The sequence below is a fragment of the Quercus lobata genome, chromosome 10 (assembly GCF_001633185.2).
Source record: "Quercus lobata isolate SW786 chromosome 10, ValleyOak3.0 Primary Assembly, whole genome shotgun sequence".
Lineage (NCBI taxonomy): Eukaryota > Viridiplantae > Streptophyta > Magnoliopsida > Fagales > Fagaceae > Quercus > Quercus lobata.
Window position 1 is genome coordinate 65,259,556 of NC_044913.1, and position 23,085 is coordinate 65,282,640.

A 23,085-nucleotide genomic window follows, 5' to 3' on the forward strand; every position below is an offset into this window, starting at 1 on the left:
TTGAACCTTGATGTCTCCATTGGAAATACTAGAAAGTGTCAGTTGAACAACAAGGCTCTTGGCTAACTTTAAATAAAATTTTATTTGCGTTTCCACATCACCCTAATGTCTGAAATTGATGGAGTATAGCTCCTCCAAAAATCATGAATGAAACTTGCCTTTGATACTTTTTTTTTTCTTTTAGGTAATAAAATTCATTGAAAGGAAAACTCCTTTGTACTAAAGTATTAGTCACATAATAATACATACTTAAAAAAAGGGTAAAAGAAAGTAAAGTTTCAAATTTTTGAATCCTGAAGAGGTCTAATTCCAATCCATTCCCATGTCCTTTCCCTGAAGTCTTAGAGAATACTGAATACCTGAAGAAACAGCAGACAGCTTCATTGACTTTCTTCTCTTTCATCATTCCATGTGATGCATATTGTGCCTGAGCAAGGAAGCAACATCCTAGAAGATGATGAAGTATGCACCATTGACTATCACTATCTTGAATACTTTGAGATGTCTTCTCCTTCCGTAAATGTGCCTCCACCATTGTGAGTAGGTACTTTACAAAGAATTAGAGGGAAAAAAAGAGAAAAAAACAAAAACAGAAGGTTTCAGAGAAATTTCTTAAAGTATAATATAAAGGTTCTCATCATAGGGAAGGCAGAATAATCACCTCGGCAGCATCATACTGGCCATGTCTAAGAAGTATCAGTGCAAGCTCTCTTGAGTGGCTCAAGAATGAAGAGGGCTCTCTAGACTTGCCCCAAATGATCCAGCTGGTAAAGTCTTGAATCGAATTACTAATATCATGTGGATTAGGGAGACATCTTGAAGAAAGGAGGGTATGACCTCCAGGGAGACTTTGCATGTTTAGTAAAAGTATAAAAGCCAATGTGAAGTGACATTTGCCAAGCTTCTCATTCCATGACCTTTTACCCATATTGCTGTCTGGACCAAGGAAAAAACAGGATGATTACCAAGTCTGTAGTACATCATGCAATATAACCCACATAAGATCCAACTCCCTGAACCCTAAGGCACATATTGGCTATTGCTATATAGAATGGCAGAGTATGCATCTGGCACCCAACTTTCAACAAGTATCAATAACCCAAAGAAGGCTAAGGTAACTGTAGCATGTTTCACGTTACAAAATTGCCTGCCTTGCTAGAGAATATTCCAATTTAACATCACATGTTATGCAGATATTACAGCTAAATGTTATTTATTAAAATAAGCAATTTTATGTCACAAAAGACTCTTTATCTTAAAATATCAGTGTGTTATTCCATGTGTTGAGAAACCTGGACAGCAATAGGAAATGCATAGAAAACCATAGCATAAACTTACCAATCTGTAATGATGAAAGCTGCAAACTGAAATCCTCAATTGCAGCCGGTTGAGATGGTGTGGTGGCAAAGAAATGAATGATATGCCACTCAGAAACGATTTCTTCAATCATTGGGACCATTTCAAGTTGTATTCTGGATATATCATCATGGCACATATGGATCTGCATGCAAAATTTAAAGGATTTTCTACCCGTATTAAAATAGTTAATCTATGTATCTGATATTCTTAAAGAGAATAAAAAACCATCATGATGAGAATAACATTGAAAGACGAGCATGTGCAAAAAAAGTAAAGCAAACAGAAACATGACAGGTAAAATTAAATACATGAGTATTCACACATATGGATCTGCATGCAAAATTTAATGGATTTTCTACACGTATTAAAATAGTTAATCTATGTATCTGATATTCTTAAAGAGAATAAAAAACCATCATGATGAGAATAACGTTGAAAGACTAGTGTGAGCATGTGCAAAAAAAGTAAAGCAAACAGAAACATGACAGGTAAAATTAAATACATGAGTATCAGAGTAGTCAGTTCATGTTTGCAACCCTAAACAGTTATCCCAAATTTTCAATAATATGTTATAAGCAACTCTTTTCATTCATACATACATAAGAACTATATATACCATTGATCATGCTTTATAAATGAACAAATTTTGATCAAAGCAACACTACTGACAGGAGACAAATGAACTTTGCTTCTGGGATTTCAAGCAGATAAGCATGCAAGAAAAATATATCTGCATTATGAGGCATATCTATATCATAGAACTGGAAAATTTTCATACTTGCTTGCTAAAAATATAAATAGATAACAAATGAAGAAATATCAAATAGAACAATCACTGACAACAAAAATTATAAAATAAGGAAAAAGTACCTGCCCACTTATGTTCACCAGATAGGTTAGAAACAGAAGAATATCCATTGCAGTTTCAAACATCACCTGTGAAATTTGAGAAGTAGCCTGGACCAAGGTGACAGCATTGATACTTGATGGTGTTTCAGCATCAAGACCGTGTATGATTTTGCGAGGTACAATAAATTTTAAAAAATTCTCAATTACATTTAAAACTATTCCCCATGTGTCAGCTCTTTTGCACAGTGCATGAAGAGATACAAGCATGTCAATAGAGAATTTCCGAAGATTTTTATGATCTGCCATTTTCTTCTCCCAAGCAATATCAGCTCCAATATCGGATATATGGAGCATTGCTGCTGATGAACTATATCCAGTTCCTAGAATCTTTGATACGCAAGGAAGAATTTCTTCAGATGAAATAACTGGCGCGCTAACAAGTGATTCATAAAATATGGCAGAAGCTGTTTTGCCTAATTGTTGACTGATCCTAATAACACACCTGAACACTTCAAGAAGAATCTCACACTCAAGATCATCATCAAATAAATCTAACCCAGAGCTTACAAGATCACCAAGTTCATCAGAAGAACCTAGCAGAATACAAATATGAAACAGAATTATTAGAAACAGTTCGAGAAGAGAGAAAGGGGGCAGTGGGTGACAATGAATAACAATTGAAAATTGTCCAAAAACAATGGAACATAGGATTAAATCTACTTCAGAAAAAGCAAGGATCTCCAATATACCACTGATAAGCCGCTCAATATCCTCCATACAGCGAAAAAGAGAGAATGAATTCTTTCTGATTAAACCAATAGCACCTGAAGAGGAGTCAACAAACAAACCACATGGAGCATTGTTCTTGCACCAGTTATGGTAGTATCGCATACAGAAATTTTTCCAGCAATAAAATACTGATGAATTTTCAGTGGACCCCTAGCAAAAGATACATAGTTTATCAGTTTAATTACAACCTCCAGAATATCACCCTCTCCTCCAAAGAAAAGAAAAAATTCAGAGTGAGAGAGAGAGAGATTACTTCCAAAATCAAAAAAACAAAAAAAAAGTAGAGAGAATTATTAGAATCTGAAATAACAAAACAACAAGAACCTCATGTTCAATCAGTGAAAGGATTTCCTTTTTCAGTCCATCAGCAGTTAAGGACTGGAATTCTGAATCAGACCAGTGCCTATTGTAATCCAGCAAAGTTGCACGCAAAGACATATTATGATGAATACCAGGACAAAGCAGCCTGCGTAAGAAAATTGAGGATACAAATGGCACAATATGATCCTGCAAATGCATAGAGCAAAGCACTGTGAAAACTTTCTGAAAGGCAATGATGAGCATTTCATACATAAAATACAGGGCAGAGCTGGAATTTTTTTTTTTTTTTTTTTTTTTTTTTTTAAGTCATTGCAACATAAATTAAGAACTTGGTTTCTTTTTTAAAGTGCAAGTAACACCATAAGTGGAATCATCTGTCTTAGGCTCAGGAATTGCTCTATTAACATAGCCTATTTTCCTCCTCCTTTTAAGAAGGTGATCAAGCCAGGTGATTATGTCCACTCAATTTAACAGTGGTAATTTGAAAAGTGGGGTTATCGGTGGGAATAGTTGACTGTACCACAACTTCTATTTGTCTAGTTTCTGATGTTACTTCGGACCTTTTTCCTCTCAAAACATTGGTCAAAAATTGGTCGATAAGCAACGAAGGGGAATAACAATTGCTGAAATATCACGTTCAACATGATTGTTACTCCATGAAAGGTAGGATTGGTCACTAGAGGCCTGGCTACCTCAGATTAGTCACAAAATTTTTAGTTTTTTCTTGTCATCATGGGAGCTTCCATTTTCTTTTTCATTGAGTCAAAAACCTTCAAATTCTTGGTTAAAGAGGGAGGTACTCTTTACATGTTACATATTTATCAGAGATGTAGGGACTCTCTTTGTTCAGTGTTCATGGGTAAAGAGAGTGCAAAGCGTTTGCTAGCAAGTGTTTTCCCACATTTCATCAATTGACCCTAAGCAATGTGTCTCGATGAGCACTGAGATGGGTCCTTCGGTGTTTTTGAGTTCCAATGAAGCAAAGGCTTGAGCCAATTCAGTCTCAATTTGAACCGACACACACCACAACGCTATCCCTAGTGGTCAAATGTTCTGATGGTGCTGCAGCTGAGCTTCTTGGCATCGATGAGTCCGTAGAGACTCAAAATGGGTTGACATCCACACTTGACTGTGATAAGACCTTGCAGTACTTGAAGGGCTGATATTGTTTGTTTGCAGGGGACTAATCTAGAGTTGATTACTAGAGGAATTGTTCAAAGTATCTGGAGTAGTTCTTATATAGATTGGTTGTATTTGGGTTTTGAAGGTGCTTCTAACGACATTTTGCTCATGTGGGATTGAAGGGTTGTGGAAAATGTCAAGGAAGCGGTGGGATATTTTTTAGTCTCTTGCAAATTTAAAAATGTTGGTGATCAATTTGAGTGGGCTTTCACGGGTGTCTACGGTCCAAATTTGAACAGGAAGCATAGAGAAATGTGGGAGGAACTGGCAGGACTTATCTATTGGTGGAATTTGCTATGGTGTCTAGGAGGCGACTTTAATGTAATCCGTTTTCCATCAGAGAGATTAAGGGCTATAAGTTATACCCAGTCTATGTATGAATTTTCTGACTTCATCTCTCTTCATGGGCTAATGGATATCCCTATGGAAGGGGCCCTTTAAACATGGTCTAATTCCTCCTCAGCATCTAGAATAGATCAGCTTCTCTTCTCTCCACTTTCGGCAGTTCATTTCACTAATTTCTCCCAAAAAAGGATGTCTAGAGTTTTATCAATTCATTTTCTAATTTTTTCGAGGGTGGGAGCCAACAGAGAGGGTGAATTCCTTTTCATTTTGAAATTATGTGGTTGAGGGCGTAGAGGTTCTGAGACAAAGTGAAGGTTTGGTGGGCATCTTATCTATTTCAAGGAACTCCTAGCTATATATTGGCTAAGAAGTCGACAACTTTGAAATTGGATCCAAAAAAGAGGAATGATGCAGAGTTTGGAAATGTCACTATTAATAAGTAGTGGTTATGGAGTAATTTAAATGCTTTAGGTGTTAGAGGGGAGACTCACCCTAACAACTAAGGAAAAATTAGAACCGATAAATCTCCATACAGAAATTGAGAAGATCGCTTTATTAGAAGAGATTAGTGGGAGACAAAAGTCTAGGGTGCTGCACCTGAGGGAGGAGGATTCCAATACGAGATTTCTTTACAAGATGGCCAATTCTAATAGAAGAAATAATGGTATTGAGAATCTTATGATTAATGGGAGTTTGCCTTCCAATTAGGATATGATTGTGGATTGTCTTACTCAATTTTTCATGAATTTATACTCTGAGCAGCAAGTTGATCAACCATTTCCAAATGAGCTGGAATTTCCAACAATATCCAAAGAATATGTGGACTAGTTAGAGAGACATTTTAAGGAGGCAGAGATATTTGAAGTCATTAAGGATTTTAATGGCGATAAAACGTCTAGGCCAGATGGTTTTCCCATGGCATTTTGTCAGTTTGAAAAAAGATTGAGTACAACCTTCATTACTCTCATTCCCAAAAAAAAAAAAAAAAAAAAAAACTAGAACAGTAGAAGTTTGGGACTTTCACCCTATTTGGGGGGGGGGGGGGGGGGTTTATAAAATTATTGCTAAATTTTTGGCTACAACACTACACAGTCATGGGAGATATCATTTCAGCTTCAAGAAAATTCTCAAACTTGTACTTGTTACTAATGAATGCCTTGACAGTAGATTGAAGACTGGTCAGGGTTATTCTGTAAACTAGATGTTAAGAAGGCTTTTGATTATGTGAATTGGGGCTTTCTTATGAATTTGCTAGAGTGTAGTGTTTTTTCTGATAAGTGGAGGCGGTGGATTTTCTTTTTTCTATCTACTATTCGTTTTTATATTCTTATTAATTGTTCTCGTGGTTTTTTCAAGAGCTCCAAAGGGTTGAGACAAGGTGATCCTTTGGCTCCTTTTTTTATTTGCTTCGGTCATGGATGCTCTTGGAAGAATGTTGGATAAAGCTGTCCATAAAGGTCACATGTCAGGTTTTCATGTGAGTGATTTAGAAGGAAGACCTTTGGTGGTGTCTGATCTCCTCTTTGTTGATCTCCTCTTTGCAAATGACATGCTTATTTTCTGTGATGCCGACCTTGATCAGATTCCGATTCTCCGTATAGTGCTCATTTGGTTTGAGGTTGTTTCAAGCCTAAAAATAAATCTGGGGTAAGCCAGAATTTGTTCCTGTGGGAGTGGTTCATAATATTGAGTTATTATTGAATGTCCTTGGCTATAAGCAAGGTACTCTCCCAATGAAATATTGGGGTCTTCCTTTGGGTGCAAAATTCAAGGATAAGACAATATGAACCCCAATTTCGGAGAAGGTGGAAAGGAGATTAGCAGGATGGAAACGTTTGTACTTATCCAGGGGAGGTAAAGTCACTTTAATTAAAAGTACTCTATCAAATTACCTACTTATTTTCTCTCTTTATTTCCTATCCTTGCTTTTGTGGCTAACCGAATTGCAAAACTTCAATGGAATTTCTTACAAGGTGGTCTAGGGGATGAACCCAAATTTCACCTAGTTAAATGGGTCACTATTTGTACTCTTCTTTCTTTAAGTGGTTTGGGGATAAGGAATTTGAGACTTTTTAATGAACCATTGCTTGGGTAGTGGTTGTGGAGATTTGGGCTTAAAAGGGATGCTCTTTGACGACAAGTGATAGAAGTGAAATATGGATGTGTATAAGGTAAATGACATATGGATGTGCTTGAGGTGGTTGGTGTACCAGTTCAGTTGCTGGTCCCTATGGTGTTAGTTTGTGGAAAAATATTAGCCAAGGATGGCCTTCTTTGTCCCGTTAAATATTGTATGAAATTGGTCATGGGTTGTGGGTGAAGTTTTGGCTAGACCGGTGGTGTAGGGAGACTCCTCTTGTTGTTAGCTATCTTGAACTATTTAGAATTTGCCGAGATAAGGAGGCAAGTGTGGCTGACCTTATGAAGTTCAATAATGGGGTCCTTCATTGGGATGTAAGTTTTTTTAGGGCTATCCATGATTGGGAATTGGAGGCTTTGTTGAGCTTCATGGATACCATATATGGCTCTTCTATAAGGGGAATTAGTGAGGATAAAATGAGCTGGAAACCAAATAGAAAAGGGGTTTATGGTTAGTTCTTATTACTATCTTCTAGTTAGCTCTAACGATTTTTGTTTCCCTTGGAAAAGCATATGGAAGCAGAAGATCCCTTCTCGAGTGGCATTCTTTGTCTATACTATTGATTTGGGGAAATTTCTGACGATTGACAATTTAAGAAAAAAGAAGGTTTGGATATTGGATTAGTGGTATATGTGCAAGTGTAATGGTGAATCGGTTGACCATCTTTTCCTTTATTTTCTGGTTGCTATAGATCCATGGTCTATGGTTCTGGGTTTATTTGGAGTTAGTTGAACTATGCCAAAGTCAGTTGTGGGACTCCTAGCTTGCTAGCAAGGTAGGTTTGGTTGTCAACGAAATGGTCATATATGGACAATTGTTCCCAATTGTTTAATTGAGTGCCTTTGGAGAGAAAGAAATAGCAGGTGTTTAGAAAATAATGAGAGATCCATGCTAGATCTCAATTTATTTTTCTTTAAAACCGTATTGGATTGGTTGTCAACTTTTCAAAACCAATCATTTTCTTCTTTTCTTGATTTACTTGATTATGTAATTTTTGTACTTGATTTTTTGACCCCTGTACACTTCCTTTGTACTAGAGCGTCCCTTTTTTGATATAAAAAAATCTTATTACATATCCCCCAAAAAAATAAAGATTTGGAAAAGCTATCCTTCTTGGGTTCAGCTGAAAATTTAACTGAATATAAATAAATAAGTAAAAAGTTAAATAGAAAGAAAGGTTTTGGTTTCAGAAAGCTTTTCTTTAGTAATACATTTTAGTATCTGTGTTCCTAAAACTCCAAATGACAGTTGAAACTTTTCATAAACATGCTAAATGACGAAATTGAAATTTCAATTTTTCCAAATGAATCACAATCCATGCACAGAAAAAAGAAGTTATAAATCCAGAAGTTCCAATGAAGTTGGATTTTTGCAGGAAACAAGACCAGCAATTGTACACATTTGTATATTCATTTATGAGAGTTGTGCATGTGTTCATACAAACAAAATAAAAAACCATGACAACAGAACTTTTTTTTTTTTTTATGCAAGCAGGAGGTGTTTAAGCTCCAGTTTAAAACCTGACCTTTTCAATTAGTAACTTGAAAGCAATGAACACCAGAAGGTTAAGAAACATAAGATTACAACACCAGACACAGTACCTTTCCAGATGAAAATATTGAATGTGTTATCCAAAGGAGATCATCTGAAGAATGTTCAGAACTTTGAAATAGCTGGTCAGCCACAAACTCTTCCTGCAAGGCATAACATTGTGCTTCTTCCCTAACAATGATGTTTCAGAATAAATTAACCTTGGACAATAATACATATGGATAGCAAACATATAAATAATAAAAAATTACAATCAGATAGAAGAGTAATGAAATGTTTACATATCATATATATTTGTGAACATAAAAACAAACACATGCATGTGAGCAGACACAATACCAACTTAAAACCTCTACGAAACTCTGGTTTTAAGTCTCACTTTATTGCAGTTTGGGAACAAATATTTAGCTTACACATAAAACAATCTCTCCATATTTCTTCATTCTGTAAGTGCAAACATATATGCATGTAAGACTGAAATATAACCAAGGAATAGGAAAAGATATTGTAAAAAGAAATCATTAGTGTAAAAACAAGAAGAAAAAAAAGGGTGGGGGTGGGGGGAGGGGGAGGACAGAACTAGCAAGTAGCATCATTTACAGGAAAAAATCTAAAATTTTGCTGCTCAACCTATACAAGGGGCAAGCCAAAAACCAGCTGAAGGTTATAAACATACTCAAGCCAAAAAGTGGCATAGAGGTAACTGCCTCATTTTTGTACAGGACATACTAAGCCTAAAATATCAAGATAGCAAGAAGGCTGATCAAATCTATGGTATAATTTAACATTAGAAAGAAACAAGGTGAACACAAAATTAACAGGCACAAATAGACTTACACATTAACAGTTGTAAGTAACAAGTTGTGAAACACCAATCCGTTATCTTTCAGTATCCATATCTTGTCTGAGGTAAGTTTGACATCAATGCATCCCCCCTTAAATAAAATCAGGGCAGTAGTAAATTTGGTGCAATGAATAATTCTCCACATACAAAAAATATAAAAGCAATGGATGGACAAACCAATCGTTTACCTCCTCCAAAAGTATATTTTGAACAGAAGGCTCCAGCAACAAAATGGTCCTGTCACCAAAACTACAATGGAGGCCATATACATAGATCATCTCCAAGCTTACTTCCTAAAGTTGAACCAAGAAATCCATCATGATGGGCAAAATATCAGCTCGGGCATATATCACTGAACATTTATAAGTAACAAAAAACCAACTTATGCTACCAGCCAAACTATAGTTTTTAAGTGTTACATAGAATCATTACTCTTTATTTTTTGGCAAGGAATCAAATCATTATCCCCACAAGCATGTACAATTGGTAAGCCATGATCACATACTTTCTACCTACTTTGGAGAGTTTTAAATGTGATTATCAGCTGAAAATTGAACTTTGAAACAATAAAATAGTAAGTTGTAACAAACTAAATGATCTGAATGGGCTATCTGATTATCATCGATTGATGCGAGAGAGAGAGAGAGAGAGAGAGAGGGAGGGAGGGAGAGTTAATATTATAAGAATTAATTCAAAATTCTACCAAATGAATTCCCCTCAAACCGTTTTTTTTTTTTATAAATCTTTTATGGATAATTGTAATCAGTTAATAGTGCAAAAGTGGTGCAACCCTAGTACATGAAGAGTATACAAAGGACACACAAAAAGAAGAAAAAAAATACAAATTATCTTCTAAAATTCAGCTAATCTATGAAGTGTTGTAGTGTAGATGTAGACATGTTAGCAGCAGCACTCATTCATGTAAAGACATGAACAAAAGTTTCAGCTGAAATAGTACTAGTTCACAATCTTCAAAAATGTGAACAATCCTCTCTCCCCATACACAACACATCAAACACAAAGGAACAAATGATGAAGGCCAAAAAGGAACCAAGCAGCATGCAGACACTCCCTGCCTCTACGTGGCTCTAATATCTATAGAGATGGTCATATAAAGCTCCTCAAAAAACTTGGTTAGGTTAAGAGCCTTGTAACTCAATAGCATAGCTTGGTTCCCTTTATATTGATAATCAGGCTTCAAATCCCCCTCCTCTTCTTATTATAACAATTGAATTTTAAAAAATGGTTAGAGGGTGAGGTTCTGGATTGAAGACCCCACTGGGCTCACACGTAACTTACCAATTAAGGAAAAAAAAAAAAAAGATGTTAAGCTACTCACATGTTTTTTAATTGAGCATAATAACCCTCCGTCCTTTTATCATCCTATTGGCTGGAGAAATAATTATGACGGAGCTGATAAATCCAACAAAGGTTGCTTACACCAGAAAAATAATTCCCATGTTTGTCCTACTCAAGTTTAGTAGTATCTAGGAAGAGTAGAGTACTACTAATTAGAGGTTTATACTCTTCCACAAAGAACTAAGAATTTAGGACTCTACAATCATCATACTTGGGATCAACAGGTTGGAAGAAAGTGTATTTGTTTCCAATCAGGATCCGTGTGCAATTCCAAGCTTATGTAAAGGGTTTTTCTGTATACATTGTGCTTAATATGCATTGTTAATCACTTGCTAATAGCTGAAATTGACTAGTTTATATCAGTTAGTAAACGATACCTAATATATATTGTTAGCCCACTTTCTAATATAAGAATTGATTGTTCGCATCATGACATCAATTAGACTTAGGAATGCCTAATACATCTTCAGTTTGACTTAAGGAAACCCCAATTGTTGTTATGCACTTTAAGACCTATAATGGGTTCATTGTTATTAGGATGGGGGGCTGTTTAGTGTAACGATTTTCAATACCCTAAGGTTTTGAGACAAATAATTTTCAACAACAAAACTTTTTAGGCTTCGGAAAACAAGTTAAACATTTGGTATCATTTAGAAAAATACATACCGAGGTTTCTCCATACAAGATAGCCAATGGAATTATACTTGAATCATTTTCAACTTGGCCCACCCATAACCTTTTAAAAGTAGCTCCTGAAAGTACAAGAAAGAAGCAAACGTTGTAGAAATAAGTACACACTACAGTAACCATAAGCAACTAAAAAATTGATGCAACCATGAAAATTAGTTAGTTACTACACAAAGTTATCTATATTCAAGATTTATTTTATGGGACCACATGTGAAGTCCAACTTGAAGTAAATTTTATGCGGTTTTAAAGATCTAGTTATATGTGTCTTAGGATTAAAAAAATTTTAATTTGGGTCTTTATTTAACAAGTTATGGTCAGTTTTTGTATTCAATGGCAAAGTTGTCATTTCTGAAATTCTTGCGAATCAAGTTTATTTTATTAATTTAGTTGAGTCTTATCTTATGTTTTCTTTTCTTTGGGTCCAAATTAGTCTTTCATTAGTGATTACCTTGTTAGGTTTTTTGGTTACTAGTCATATTTATTTATGCTCAATCCAGTTTGCTAGTTGGGGAGGGGGAATTTGAACCTTGGATGTCTCCATTGGAAACAATAAGCTTTTGTTTACGGGTGCTATTCATACAACCTTGAACACCATATATTTCTCCTTTTTCCTACTTCCTTACAACTCCATTTCAAACCCTTCCTCTTTCCTATCAAACCCTAGAACCCTATGATCTGCTTATTCATTGCCCCATTGCTTATGCATTATGGAACATGATTTTCAAATTTTTTGGGGTCATGTGGGTTATGCCAGAGGGTGTTGAAGATCTCCTCAATAACTGGAACAGAAGGTTGGGTGGACCCAAAAGTCATACGATCTAGAGCAAGATCCCCCATTGTCTCATGTGGCACCTTTGGTGTGAGAGGAATGCACAGACTTTTGAGGGACGGGAGAAATCAGTGCCTGGTCTTAAGCTTATTCTTCTCAGATCTTTATTTGAGTGGATGAATGCTTCCTCTCTCTTTTCCTTTGATCACATGTTTGAGATACTTGACTATTGTCCTTTTGGTGCTTAGTTTGTTTTTAATCTGTGTACATGGTCTACATTTTTAATTTTAATAAAGTTTTATTACTTATCCAAAAAAAAATTAATCAAACCTATCTAATTTAAGTACAAACCCTTAATTCTACAACTTTAAACCCTAGATCCACAACTCCTAACCCCTTAACCCACTACAAGCACAAATAGACAAATTCCCAAATTTTTCTTACGTCAAAATTTTCCATCAATATTGAAAACAAGAACATAGATGAAAAGGTCAAAGAAGAAACATGTACATAAAGTTTTTGTAAATTATGTCATCTTGACATGGCATTTTAAATGCTTGCAAAACAAATAAACCAAAAAAAAAAAGTTTTTATTTAGATGGCATAGGAAGCATGGTTAATATTTTTTTATGGACAAAACTTAGGTTCAGTACCTTAGGTGTTGTTTCTTAGGTTCCCCCTCTTAAGATTCTACCATGTGACTACTTAACTAAAAAATACACTTTCATCCCATGAGAAAAAATCCACATGACAGAATCTTAAGAAGGGAAACTAAGAAACAGCACCTAAATACTGTATCTAAGTCTTGCCCTTTTTTTCTTGGTAAATTACACACACATCTATGTGAGTCTTGAACCTATAACATCACCGTCTACCTTCCTATTGCAAAAGAGGTGCATTGAGCTGGAGCTCATTGGCATCTGTAATAGAAACACCCATTTACAACTATCACAAACATAGTCTCTATCTCTTTTTCTCTCATTGAGAAAAAGATTCTATCTATTGCAAAACTTCTCGTAGAATCTCATTAACATTGTCCAAGTTTCATGCCAACTATTGCTAGATCCAGCAGCATAATCCACTCTCAAAAAGTGCCAAATCTCTACACAATATGTAAGCTTTCAAATCTCCAGTAAATCCATCTACATTCCTTTTTTTCTTTGGATAGGTAATAGAATCTTTATTGAACAAAAGCACATCATGTTCATGATGGTGAACAAATTGTACTCCAAACAAATACAAAAAAATCAAAAAGAAGAATTAACAGATTGTAGGAAATCAAAAATGAAAAAATAAATTGCGTAAAATCCCAAATCTAAGACCACTCAAACAAGGTCCCAACTAGCAAAGACTTCAAAAGATCAACAAATCTCTCAATATCTTCAAATGTGCGGGTATTTTGTTCCCTCCAAATTAACCACATCAAACAAGCTGGCATATTCCAAACATTGGAAGAGTGTTTCCCCAAACAATTCCTCCATGCAAAAAGAAGAGAAGCAACTGTCCTCAGCATCACCCACTGAATCCCAAACATGAAAAAAACTTCACTCCATAAAGCATGAGCTGTAAACTTACAGCAGAGCAAACTTCACTACATTCCTTTCAATACCAAATATTTGCTTGAAGCCAATCACCTTTGACATCATTGCATCACCTTCACTTCTCATCATCAATATTTTTTGTTCAATGCACCAACTATAATTGTGAGAACTTTATGCAAACAGAATCATATTTGCTGAAAACCTAATTGAGCACCTAATTCATGATTGCCTAATTTTTCTAAACACCTTTTCAATATTTTCCTGGTGATACAGCAGATATTCGCAGAACATACCAATTTTTTCTCATTTGAGAGAGGAAGAAGTGTCATTTGAGCCAGAGTTTATTGACAAAACCTAATCAATGATCTAAGAATAGTGTATCATTTAAGGTGTCCAAAAGTAAGACAAAGTGTGTTTGGTTAAGCTTATATTCTAATTTATTACAGCTTTTTCAAGCTTCAATTTTTTCTAGGTACAAATGTTTATTTACTTTGCTAGTTTGCTTATTTTTTTAAGCAAAATGAACCAAGGAAAATATACTCACCCAAACACACTGAATAATAAATTTTTGTCTAAAATTTTTTTGAGAGGTAATGGGAGTCTAGAAATGAATATACAATGATTGAACAAATTGAAAGTTTAGGAAGGAAAAAAGAAAGTAATTGAAATTGCCTGCCAATTCTGGAATGCTCATTGAATGACTAAAGATCCTGCTATGACTTGTACTATCCCATATTCGTAAGATCCCATCAGAATGAAGCACAAATAGAAATTGTTTTCCATGCACCTCATATATTACTAAGTCCTGCACAGGTCCTACAACCCTACCCCTGCATGACAAATATTTACAAGTTAATCAGTGATTAAAAAAATTAACAAGTTATAGTAGTACTAGCATTATGAACATCAATAAGACTGGAAATCAAGGACTCATTAATCCCAATAGAAGGAAAGCAAGAGATGATATGGGTCGCAGTAGGTTAAAAGTATGAAATCAAAGCACATTTCTCTCTCTTTTATTGTTTTTATTATAAAATTTATTCAAACAATGAAACAGAGTTTCTGTAGGTTAATGACTACCACAAACTTAGTTACTCTATTATTATAAAACAAAGGTTGGGCCTTGCTGCGATGGCAAGTGCCTTCCATCAAAGGCAACAGGTTGCAAGTTTGAGTACTGGAATCAACCTCTTTAAAAAACAATTGGTTTAAGGCTACCTACCTATCACCAATCCGGCAATCCCCAATCTCAGACCCAACAAAAATAGGAGCTTTGTGCACTAGATACAACCTTATTATTATTATTATTATTATTATTATTATTTCCTTTTGATCAGTAACCTGACTATTATTGTGAAACAAAGAAAGAAAGTTGCAGCTCAATACCTAGAAAAACAAGTACCAAAATTACAGATAAAGCCCAGCAACACACAAAATAGCAGAAACACCTTCTAACTAACAAGAACAATAACAAAAAGATACAACTACACAACAGCAGAGATTTCCCAGCCTCCATATGCAGCACAGTACCTTATTCTTAGAGCTTTTTATTTTTCTTCTTTTGCAGCAGCCTACACCTTAACATAATTATTATAGCTTTCAATATTTCATCCTCACTCTTGAACTTGCCACCATAAAATCACATTCCTTACTTTCAAAAATAATCAAAATGAATATTTTGATGTTGCAGCAGCCTAAATGTGGCCTCCTAGAGGTTTTCCTAAATGTTTTATTATTCGTATTTTTTTTTTTTTTCCTATCTTCCTTGTCCAAGTGTGTCCAGTTGTATACGGCTAGTGTACATGGGTAGCTCTTTTTCTTAATAAGAGGAAATTATTTACCTTTTGAAAAAAAAAATATTTTAATGCTGTTTATGTATATTCAAAATTTCATCCTCACTCTAGAACTTGCCACCATAAAATCACATATCTTACTTTCAAGAATAATCAAAATGAATAAATTGACACTGCTTATAATTATTCAAAATTTCATCCTCACTCTTGAATTTGCCACCATAACCACATATCTTAATTTCAAGAATAATCAAATTCAATACCTATCCAAAAAATAAAATAAAAAATAAAAAATAATCAAATTCAATAATTTGATACTGCTTATGCCAAAATCATGATTTCTAGAGTATCAAGAGTGTTCTTTTATATTGGAACTGATTCTTTAACAAGAGGCAAGTAAAGACTTGTATAAGTATAATAAAAGACATGCGTGTACATAGAATCTTCTTCCTATTAACTCACTTCATTCATTACACCCAAAATCAAGAGGCCCAAAGCCAAATGACATGATAAATCTAATACTATGTTTGATGGGTGGAGATGAGAAGAGAGGGGAAGCTGGCTCATCCTCCGCACCTGTCCTCCTGTCTCCCTCCATTCCGAACATACACTAAAGCAGTTTGAACTCAAAGAAACAAGAGTAAAAAACATTGAGCGCAAAATGCTACTCTCCCAATACCTTAATCGCCAGCCAATATCCTATTACAAGATAGGAAACCTTTAAATAAGCATCCCACAACAGCAGCAAATTCTTTTAAATATATATATATATATATATATATATATATATATATGGCCAGCACAGATCATCAAACTTCCGTTAGATGGGGAAATAATCTATACAGTAATTCTAACTGGTTAACGGAACATTTGTTGAATATACACATATATATACTATGCACAAACCCATCATATTTCACATTGTAATTCAGACTGATTTGGATGATATGAGAAATAAATACGGAAACAGTTTTCTGATACCTGGACATGAAACCCCACAAACGACCCATTCCTGGATCATCACGCAGCTCATGGACAAAACCTAAGCAAGCAGGCAGGCATGTTAGCGGTGAAAAGTGATAATAGTCAGTGACATTGTTGAAATTTGAATTTGATGATAATACCAGGAGCAGTGTGGTCAAGTATGGTGCCAAGTTGGAAGCAGCAGACAGATCCATCATTGAAGCCAGCTACAAGACAGCCTGCGGTTGCTGCTACAGACGTGATGGGCCCATGGTTGGAATGAGTGCGACGAATATCAAACTCAAAAAGATGATCTGGTGGGAAAGTGGAATTGGAAACATTATAGGTAGAAATGTTGTTGGTGAGTTTTAAGAGGTAAGCGAGTCCCGAGATGGTCAAAACATAGAGAGTAATCTGATTTTGGGAGACACAAACAGAAGCGAAGGGAGAGAGCGCATCGGGGAAAGTGAATCGAAGACCGACGGAAGGAAAACCTGCATTAGTAGAAGAAGAAGAAAGCTGTAGCAATTCAAGGGAATGAGGAAGGGTTTTGTGAATTCTCCTGTTGCAGCGAATAGTTGAGTCGATTAGAATAGTAATTCAATGAAAATGGAAGTTGAGAAAGAAAGAAAGAAAGAATACCAACCATATGAGATAGGTAGGAGAATCGTGATGATGTTGAATGATAGAGCAAGAGGAGGAGTAATCCTCTACGGTCAGAGGGGCGAAAGGCGGTGAAGTAGAAGTAGAAGTAGAAGTAGAGGATGAAGGAGAGACAAAGAGCTCAACCCAGTTGACGGAATCGGAGCCGATAATTGGAACTTCCATCCCGGCCAACCCCATCTTCTTCCTAAACCCTAAAACTCTTTTTGAGTGCCCACTGCCCTGCCCAGGGTTTAGTTTAGTTCATTTAAACTGGAGACATGCCCCGCCTTTCCCTGCCATCAGTGAGTGGGGGTAATTACTAACGAGCGTAAATACACTTTTTTTCTTTTTGTTTTTCTTTTCCGTTTTTTCCTTATATTTTGGGTCCATTCCCCTGTTTTGGTCCTTGCCGTGATACCTAAAATTGAAAAAAGATTCTTATTTTAGTCACTGCCATTATCTCACTAATAAAAATAACCTATGTAATAGACAAAGTGCACTACTGGCACAATAGATACTGACATGACCATTAAAATAATATTTAAAATATTTATTAACGTATGCTCTAACCTCTAATAGTAATTCATTTTATGAAACTTTTTATGGAAAAATAAAAAAGTAATTAACTTCTTTGATATTTTTTTCAATTTCCCATTAAAAAAGTTACCTAAAATAGATAGTTAATGTATGCCCTAACGGCATACATTAACTCAGACCCTTTAAAAAATTCAACATTACCATTTTAATAAAAAATAAAATTAAAATAATTCCTTTAAAAAAATCATTTTCCATTCTTTTTTTTGAAAGCCATTTTCCATTCTTTTTCTTCTTTCTTTTAAGATAAATCCAAAAAATCTTAAGATAAACCCATTCTTTTAAGATAAACCCAATATTCTTTTATCTTAAAAAAAAAAAATTCTTCTCTTTCTCTCTCATGCGTGTTTGTGTCTTTCTCTTTCTTCTTTCTTTTCAGATTCGTGACCTTCATTTCCCTCTCTCTCTCTCTCTCATATTTCATTGTTTACCACCTATATGGGTTTGATTTAGGTTAGAGAGAGAGAGGCTCAGATTGGTGGTGATGGCTACAAATCAGTAGTGGAGGTGGAGAGATGGGCTTAGATTGGTGGTAGAGGTGGAGATCGATGGTGGCTAGGCCAGATCAGTGGTGTTGGTTGTGTTTTTTGGGGCGTGGTGGTCAATTGGGTCCAATGGTGGGGTTCGCAATTGGTGGGTCGGTTTTTTGGTTGTGTGTGGTGTGGGTTTGCTTTATTTACAATTGATTTTTCATAGGTTGAGAAGGAACATTATGGGTTTGTGAATGAGAATTTTCTAGGTCTATTAATGAGAATTTGTTGCTATTAGGAGTGATTCTTAATGGGATTGGATAGGAATTATAAGGGGGTTGATGAGAATTGTAGAGAAATTAACTTAATTCGAGGTAGTCACCTTCCATAGAGAAAGAGAGAGATTAAGAGAGATTAAGAGAGAGAGAGAGAGAGAGAGAGAGAGAGATGCATTAATGCATGAAGAAATTTGTTTATTCCTCAATAATGGAAATATGATTAGAAGTAGGTATTTATAGAACCATGAAACTATTCTATTGGCCCACATGGTCTTATCCTAATGGTCCTATTATTCCTCATGTGCATTAATAATTCCAACATGTGTTAAATGTGATTAACATGCTTCAAATTGTAACTAACTAACTAAATGCATTCTATACCCAAATGTGGGTTCCTAACAGTTGCATTTGGTTGCAAAAAAAAAAAAAATGCTTAATAAAATGTTATTTTGTTTAACTGTTATTGATTTGAGTTTCGAAGTATTTAGTTATTAAAAAAAAGGTACAAAAAAAGACAAAGAAAAGATAAGAGAATAAGGATTGAACATGAATAGGCAGGGGAGAACACAAAGATCATGAACATGTTTTTCTGAAAAATTAATTTTATTTTAAAAAAATTAGAGGAATTTTGTTTTTAATTTTTTCTAATGTTCCTTTTTTATTTATTTTAATTCTGACATAGACTTTTTTAATGTTAGTTAAAATTTTTAATATTATTTTAATTGTTATGTCATCGTCTAATGTGCCAACAGTATACTCTGTTTGTCACATAGGCTATTTCCGTTAATGAGATGATGGTAGGGACTAAAATGAGAAAAAAAAATTTATTTTAGAGATTGGATCCCAAAAAAAAAAAAGTGGGGACCAGAATGGAAAGTGGTTCAAAATGTAGGGACAAAAAATGTATTTACACCAATTTGTACTACTGTCACCTCAGTCTAACTTGACCCTGGTTTTTTTTTTTTTAATTAAAATTGTGGGGCCAGAGAATTCATGGCCTAGACCCACTCTACGTTAGGGCCCAAGGCCTAAGCCGAGGAAAGCTATTACCGAGGACGCATAATAAAGGCCCAAAAAAGGCACAAGGATATGGCCGAGGAAGATCTTATACTCAGCACCTCACAAAACGTCTGAAGAAAAGGACAAACTCAGTACAGGGGCAGGACAAGGGAGAAAGCTGCCAACATCGTAATACAGAATCCAGCATCTGACAGGCCCATACTCCAAACCATGCTATTTAACTTTTCCAACCGCCCCCAACCACTCTAGGTATGGATTGACAAGACAGGTCTGCACCCCAGAAAGTAAAACTTACACGTGGACACTAAAAGGGGAAATGAACACTAGTATAAAAAGGAAAGAAAGTGAAGGAGAAGGGGATTCCCCAGGAAGGAGGGAAAAATCCTGTGAAAGGGAGAATGGGAAGGACACTGTGCTCCTCAGACGCAATCCGAGGACTTAAATCCTACAACCCATACCAATGGAATGCTTAGCTAGTCAAGCCAAAGTCCTCCCATATATAAGCTTCCATAAAAACCACAACTAAACCGCTAACCTGTGACCAAAGTCTTGCCTTTCAAGCCCACTCTCTACAAATCATATTGTTAGGGCCCTTTACTTACGAGCCCAATGCCATTCTTGGGTCGTAAAATAATCGTGTCCCTACAATTGGCGCCGTCTGTGGGAAGGCTTGCGCGTTGGCACAGGTGGCAGTAGAGTTAAGCCTCTATCAAGCAGAGATCTGCGAAGGTTCCTCCATTTCCAGCGACATGCTGTTGTTGCTCCGACATAAATTTCCGCTAGGGGCTACGCCTTGTAGTGCCAATGGCACGGGCAGCTCTAGGGGCTTCCAACATCAAGCTAACTCTCCCCACCTTGGTCGAGGGGCTAATCTTTGAAAAGTAAATAAATAAATAAAGAAACAACACAAGTTTTGGACAGAATCAAGACCTTGTATGGTCCTCGGACTCAAGCCTCTAGGGAAACCAACTACTTAGAAGAAACAACACAAGTTTTGGACAAAACCAAGGCCTTGTATGGTCCTCAGACTCAAGCCTCTGGGGAAACCAACTACTTAGAAGAAACAACACAAGTTTTGGACAAAACCAAGGCCTTGTATGGTCCTCGGACTCAAGCCTCTAGGGAAACCAACTACTTAGAAGAAACAACACAAGTTTTGGACAGAACCAAGGCCTTGTATGGTCCTCGGACTCAAACCTCTAGGGAAACCAACTACTTAGAAGAAACAACACAAGTTTTGGACAGAACCAAGGCCTTGTATGGTCCTCGGACTCAAGTCTCTGGGGAAACTAACTACTTAGAAGAAACAACACAAGTTTTGGACAGAACCAAGGCCTTGTATGGTCCTCGGACTCAAGCCTCTGCGGAAACCAACTACTTAAGAGAAAAAAAAATATAAGGTTTGGACACAACCTGGGCGTTATATGGCCCTTAGACTCTACCCCGTAGAGGAATTACCCATTAATAGTTGGGTTAGTCCCTAGACTGAATGGAATTCCCAGTCTACCCTCGGATCCTCAATACCAGGGGAATTGATGCGGTTGTGATAGGGCCACGTGTTATCAAAAACACGGCCAAAGTCCCTCACTATTCGGCAACCCTCTTGGATGGTTTATTTTGAGTTTATCATCCTCGGACGGCTGCCTCACACGCATTACGGAGCGCTTAGCTGTTATCTCGGTTAGTCTCATAAGTTTAATATACTGTAGGTTCGCATTATTATATTCGATAATGTCGATAAGTTCAAGTTAATAGCTTTTTGTTTCAAGGTTCCCTGCCCTAAGTATCATTAAAGGAAAATACACCTGTAGTACACCCATTCACAAAGTAATTGCTGCAGAATAGAAAAATATATAGAAGGAAACAGATTCATCTTTAATTAAGATAAAGAAAGAGTACAACGTACAATGAAAGAGTTTGAATAAGCTTATGCTAGAAACTAACTACATGAGCAAAAAGAAAAGATACAAGGGAGTGAACAAAAAAAACAGAAGAGAGAGGCAGCAGTTCTAAAACAGTGTCTACGAAAACCATTCCTCAATACTTTTACATGCCCATAACTCGGGTAGTAAAAGAACCCAACTTGGGGCTAGCACCGTTGAAGAAAAGGTGCAAGGAGCCGGAAGTTGATGAGCCTCCATGTTAGCTACGCCTGTGATAGAGCAGACGGCGCTGATGGCGGAAAACCTTACTTCTGACGCACCAAGAATCTGATGCGACCAGTACCTGCTTCGGATTTTGACTAAAAGAAGCAGAGATACCATCCCCACCTTATCAAAACGGAAGATCATCTTGAGTCTGTGTCTCCCCTGTCCAGACCGCACCACCTTAAGTCTCGGAGGGGTCCGGTGCCTCTGCGGCGGGTGTAGTCCCTTCACCCCCACCCGTGCCTCAAACATATTGCACTAAGGGTGGATAGCACTGGATATGGAGACTGTGATTATGGCTAAAGGATTATGATTTTGAAGGGAGCCGAAGGGTTAATGTGTAAGGGGAATAACCTCCTATCCTACTTATATAAAGGGCAAGGTGGTGGCATTTAATTTATGCGGGTTTCCAAGGAATGCTACGGACAAGACGGTTTTGGCTCGATTTCCAACACCATCTGCAACCATAAGATTTGAAGATCCTCGTGAAGGCGCGCCTCGAACACTGAAACGTCAGAGGACATCGCGTGAGTAAAAACTAAAGGGATGCCTCTTAGTTCGGCACATCTCACATGCAAATGGAAAAACACAAACATCAGTAAAGTACAGAATTTGAGCGGGTCATGATGTGGGCCCAACATCACCAAAACCCTCATCTCAAACTAAAAAGTTGGGCAGCAGGATTTTGAGGGGTTATTGTGGGGCCAGAGAATTCATGGCCCAGGCCCACTCTACGTTAGGACCCAAGGCCTAAGCCGAGGAGAGTTATTGCCGAGGACGCATAACGAAGGCCCAAAAAAGGCACAAGGATATGGCCGAGGACGATCTTATGCTCAGCACCTCACAAAACGCCCGAAAAAAAGGACAAACTCAGTACAGGGGCAGGACAAGGGAGAAAGCTGCCAACATCGTAATACAGAATCCAGCATCTGACAGGTCCATACTCCAAACCATGCTATTTAACTTTTCCAACCGCCCACAACCACTCTAGGTATGGATTGACAGGACAGGTCTGCACCCCAGAAAGTAAAACTTACACGTGGACACTAAAAGGGGAAATGAACACTAGTATAAAAAGGAAAGAAAGTGAAGGAGAAGGGGATTCCCCAGGAAGGAGGGAAAAATCCTGTGAAAGGGAGAATGGAAAGGACACTGTGCTCCTCGGACGCAATCCGAGGACTTAAATCCTACAACCCATTCCAATGAAATGCTTAGCTAGTCAAGCCAAAGTCCTCCCATATATAAGCTTCCATAAAAACCACGACTAAACCGCTGACCTGTGACCAAAGTCTTGCCTTTCAAGCCCACTCTCTACAAATCATATTGTTAGGGCCCTTTACTTTCGAGCCCAATGCCATTCTTGGGTCGTAAAATAATCGTGTCCCTACAAAAATAATTCAGATTTTTTATTATTTATTTAAAAATCAAATGCTAAA

At 36.6% G+C, this 23,085-nt stretch overlaps 1 protein-coding gene across 3 annotated transcripts in view; it reads right to left on the reverse strand.

Moving 5' to 3' along the window:
- LOC115962432 (nuclear pore complex protein NUP160) overlaps positions 1-17,453 on the reverse strand; it is a 31,280-nt gene extending 13,827 nt beyond the window's left edge. For 2 of the 3 annotated variants that reach the window (XM_031081267.1, XM_031081266.1), the window contains exons 1-14: positions 17,142-17,451; positions 16,657-17,057; positions 16,514-16,574; positions 14,412-14,569; positions 11,406-11,491; positions 9,569-9,673; positions 9,374-9,471; positions 8,587-8,707; positions 3,322-3,504; positions 2,958-3,147; positions 2,230-2,801; positions 1,339-1,501; positions 662-936; positions 360-547 (exon numbers count right to left, since the gene is read on the reverse strand). In XM_031081267.1, coding sequence (XP_030937127.1) covers positions 360-547; positions 662-936; positions 1,339-1,501; positions 2,230-2,801; positions 2,958-3,147; positions 3,322-3,504; positions 8,587-8,707; positions 9,374-9,471; positions 9,569-9,673; positions 11,406-11,491; positions 14,412-14,569; positions 16,514-16,574; positions 16,657-17,057; positions 17,142-17,338 — 2,798 coding nt within the window. In that variant the 5' untranslated portion in view covers positions 17,339-17,451. Of the gene's footprint in view, positions 1-359; positions 548-661; positions 937-1,338; positions 1,502-2,229; positions 2,802-2,957; positions 3,148-3,321; positions 3,505-8,586; positions 8,708-9,373; positions 9,472-9,568; positions 9,674-11,405; positions 11,492-14,411; positions 14,570-16,513; positions 16,575-16,656; positions 17,058-17,141 lie in introns of all 3 variants that reach the window. The other variant, XM_031081268.1, reaches the window with a different exon arrangement.
- Positions 17,454-23,085: the final 5,632 nt, after the last annotated feature.